General features: G+C 50.9%; 1 protein-coding gene across 1 annotated transcript; it reads right to left on the reverse strand.

Annotated features, from left to right (window-relative positions):
* On the reverse strand, window positions 1–4,088 carry BBBOND_0005100 (hypothetical protein, conserved; the record flags this gene model as incomplete). The annotated part of the gene is made up of 1 exon (XM_012915339.1): window positions 1–4,088. A coding segment is annotated over one exon (4,088 nt), but the record flags the coding sequence as incomplete, so codon positions are not given.
* Between the last annotated feature and the right edge of the window lie 61 nt (window positions 4,089–4,149).

A 4,149-nucleotide genomic window follows, 5' to 3' on the forward strand; every position in this document is an offset into this window, starting at 1 on the left:
AAGGTGGAGTCCCAGCTGTCGGTCAGGAACGCCTGGAGGGGAGATTGCTCCTTGATACCACTGCTATACTCATAACTCTTCCACCCACCACGGAATTTATCGCGACCACATTGCGACCTTAGGAACATCAACTGGTGGTGCGCGGCGTAGACATAGTCACGCAGCTGGCAGAGAAGCCCGTCGGGGTCAGAGGAGTAATAATAATTGCGATACTCTGCATTGAACTCGGGAATTGAAGTCTCGTTCGAAACGTCTCTATGTTTAAGCCTGTGTAGAACTTTAGCCGCATAGTGACACGCCGCGGTGAGGGTTTGGGAGATCTCGTGTGAGGTGACGGTTGTAAGATTCCTGGTGACTAAGAGCACATTAGTAGGCAGGAAGGAGTCCGTATTAACATCATCCAAAACTACATCAACATGCTTCCGAATAAAACCAATGTACCCTAATTCGACAACGCCGACCAGCCAATAGAGCATTTCTCGGACCGTTTTGGGAGAATGCAGATGATCGGTGACTGGGGGAGGGGTTACGATCGGAGGGATGAGATTTTTGGAATGCTCGGGGACGTACCAGGGAGCTTGGCAGACGTTTGGGTTGTCATCAAACGGGGATTGCCCGGGAAACACGGCCAGGGGGGTATACATTTTTGCACCCTCAGCATCCTTCAGCGCAAGATCATCTAAATCGTCAACTTTAGGGCGCCCTAATTTCGGCGCAGCATGGATATATTCAGGATCATACTCCGCTAAAGGCTGGGACGGGGGATGCTTCAGCACATCTATGAATAGATCCACACTGTCTTCCGTATTAGATCGCGTTTCCTTTGTTTCATCCGACACATCATTAATTGCATCGTAGTCTCGATGAAGACCGACGGGTGGGGTCAATGATGGAGTTGCCGGAGAATCTTCGCCATAATTTGCAAAAGTCGGCTTAATTATATCGAAGATGACATTCGGAGCTTTGTTGGTTGCCTGATCCTGTAGTGCATTGGAATTTGCGTCGCTTAAAGTATCATCGAACTTCCCAACTTCGAATGAAATTTCTATGTTCGGATCCGGCGGCTGAACTATTGAACTCGCCCCAACCACTCCAGAAACGTCATTGACATCTGAATCGGAAGACTGTACAGGTGGCGCACTCATCTTTGTGGCGCTTAAACTTTGGTGTGAGCCGTGAGCACTTTGTTGATTATCTTGAGCAGCCAACTGGGCATTAGGTTGCTGAACCGTAGCTGAACTAAGGGTGCCATATGGAGAAGAAACTGAGTCTGAAACACTTGCAAGTTGACTGAGCGCAGCGGCTTGAGAGGTAACATCCGGTTGAGCTGGATTCGAGTTGCTCTTTAGACCCTGATCCCCGCCATCTGCCTTACCTGGCTGAGAACTTGGGGCAGGGATTGTAGTAGGGCTGGTAGCGGAGTCTGGGGAGGAAGTCGCTTGTGTGGGTTCTTGTTTAACACCCTGTGGATCTGAGTGACCTGGCTGTGGCGATGGCTGCAGAGTCCCTGCGCCGGGACTCCCTTGATCACCGTTGGACCCCGGTGCGACTGGATCACTATCACTATCAGAGATTTCAGATGACGAGGACCCTGGAGGTTGAACACCTGAACCTTGAGGTAAAGCAGGCTCTTGAGTTAGGGTACTATTGTTTTTTGAACCGGTATCGCTGTCACTTGGCGTATCAGCAGTGGTGGGTTCTGGAGCACTGGGGGGAGGTGGCGTAGGAACAGACAGCGTCGGACCTGGCTGGCCTTGCGACGCATTATCATTATTGTCAACACTTTGTTGAGCTTGTTTTCCTGCAGCATCAGCTCCACCCGCTGATGCTGAAGCATCATATTGTGAAACCGTTGTAGTGCTTTCGTCGCTTGTACCTGCACTTTGATCATTTGAATTTCCTTGAGGCGACGATTGGAGTGTAAGGGCCGGACTAAGCGGTGAACCACCACCAAGTGACGATGTACGGGCTGCGACTAGATCACTTGGATTGGGCGATTGCGCATGAGGTTGAGAATCTAAATTGTCCTGGGAATGGCCATCCGTACCGCCTGCCGCCTCCCCACTTCCAGGATCAACGCCCTGGCCAGGTAATTTCATGGTTGTGCCGGTGTCTGATGTGGTCGTAGAACTTAATCCATTTTGTTGACCGTGTTGAGAAGACCCCTGATTACTATCCGGACTAGAGGAACCAGAGGGAGCAAGGACACTCGAAGGCTGAAATACTGATTCTGTTACACTTGGGGATTGAGTGACAAGAGTGTCTGTAGAGACAGCAGGCTGTCGACCTGAAGAAGCATCACCCTGTGAACTCCCACCCGGATCACCTAGAGGAACAGGGGGTGCAGGGGCTGCAGAACTGCGGGAAGAAGCTGTCGGCGAATGCGCTGGCTGAACTTGAGGTTCAACAGTCAACGTCGGAGTGTCTACGGCATCTGGAGGTGCAACAGTCTGTAAAGCCGGCTGAACCACTGCTGATATATCCGCGCCGAGGTCACCTTGCGTGCCAGTTACTTCAGGTGTTGCAGCACTGGAGGGAGAGCTCGGGGATTGAGACATATACGTCGATTGAGTAACATGCTGTTGCGTCAGAACAGGATCTTGAACTGATGAGTCAGAAGATGCAACAGAATCGTTACCACCAACTGCATGAGGGCTTTGATCAGCTTCAGACCCTTGCGGGTTCTGATGATCGCTACCAGGAGACACAACTTGAACAGAGGTTACAACTACCGGGCTGGGAGACTTTTCCGTATTTTGATTATTGTCCTGCATCGGATTTACTCCAAGTGTGCCGCCGTGGATGGGTGTACCCTCAAGTTTATTAGTTCCTTCAGCTATTTTAGGCGTAATAGGCTCTGGCGCTTTAATAACGGTAACTTTCTTCTCCGGAACCACTTCCTTGGGTAGTTCAGGAACTGCAGTAACATCGTGGCTAGCAGGTAAGGGTTCTAGCTGTGCTGGGGGAGGAGGGTGCGGTAGGGACGTAGAACTACCTGTAGAATCTGATCCCCCAGTACTACCCATCTCCCCTGCCGTACCATTCCCTCCTATGCCATCACCGCCATCCGAAGCAGCTCGATGAGTTGTGGGATGTATAGCAGCGGCACTCGAGACAACTCTATCGGTCGGCAAGGTTTGACCATTCGGGGGGTTCGATACAGAAGAAGACACCGACACACCTGGTTGAACAAAAGGATTTGAACTACGCGCCTGGTCATTTGAATCACCGGAGGTGCCGCTGCGCCCAGGAGTAGCGGGAGTATGAGATGAGGCGATATGGCCTGGTTTTTCTTGGGGACTGACAGATGGAATGTCAGGCTCTTGAACTGTTGTTGTCGACGATGTAGCATGATTTCGACTCACTGAAACACTTGGCGCTGGAGGCGCTTTAATTTCTACGAGCTGTTGAGGTCCCGCCACTTGTTGACTGGAAGAGTTATCAGCATTTTGAGGTTGAGCAGCTTTTTGAGCTGATGAAGCTTGAACATGGGAAAGCCTGGAAGCTGTACGACTCTGAGCCACTGATTTCACTTGAGTGGCGCTACGTTGGGCGCCACTTCCCCTGCGATACCCTGCCCCTCCACTTCCTTTTACCCGTCTCGCACCAGACTCCATCTGGCCGCCATTTCCGCTATTTCGATTCCCTCCGGCTCCTCTGAAACCTTGAGCTCCGGATGAGTTACCTGTTGTGGGCTTGGGTGGTGGCGCAGGTCTGGCAGGTCTCGGGGGCCTAGGCGCAGGCGCCGGCCTAGGTCGTGGTTTTGGAGGCGGAGCTGGAGTACATTTCTCACCATCCAAAATCGTTTTAAGTTTTTTTAGCCCACCATTTTCATCGCTGCCAGTAAGCGTCTTGATTACACTTTCCCAGTCGTGTTTCAAACCCTCATACGGTGCAGCCATCTGTCCAAAGCTGATGCTCTCAAACGTGAATCCGTATGGAAAGAGATTGTATGTGAAATGTGGTCCCAGGTCTGCGTAATACTCCATAAGCTTGGAGGCGCCATTTGTATATCTGGTCATATCGAAAAGATCATAAGCATTACTAAAAGGCTTGATTCCCGTCATATTTTTAATGACCTGTTCCATATTATGTCTCAACCACTGCGCTGTAGCCTTCGCAAAATCTTGTTTTTTCAGCTCTCCAATA

The sequence above is a fragment of the Babesia bigemina genome, scaffold Bbigscaff_73784, assembly GCF_000981445.1.
Source record: "Babesia bigemina genome assembly Bbig001, scaffold Bbigscaff_73784".
Lineage (NCBI taxonomy): Eukaryota > Apicomplexa > Aconoidasida > Piroplasmida > Babesiidae > Babesia > Babesia bigemina.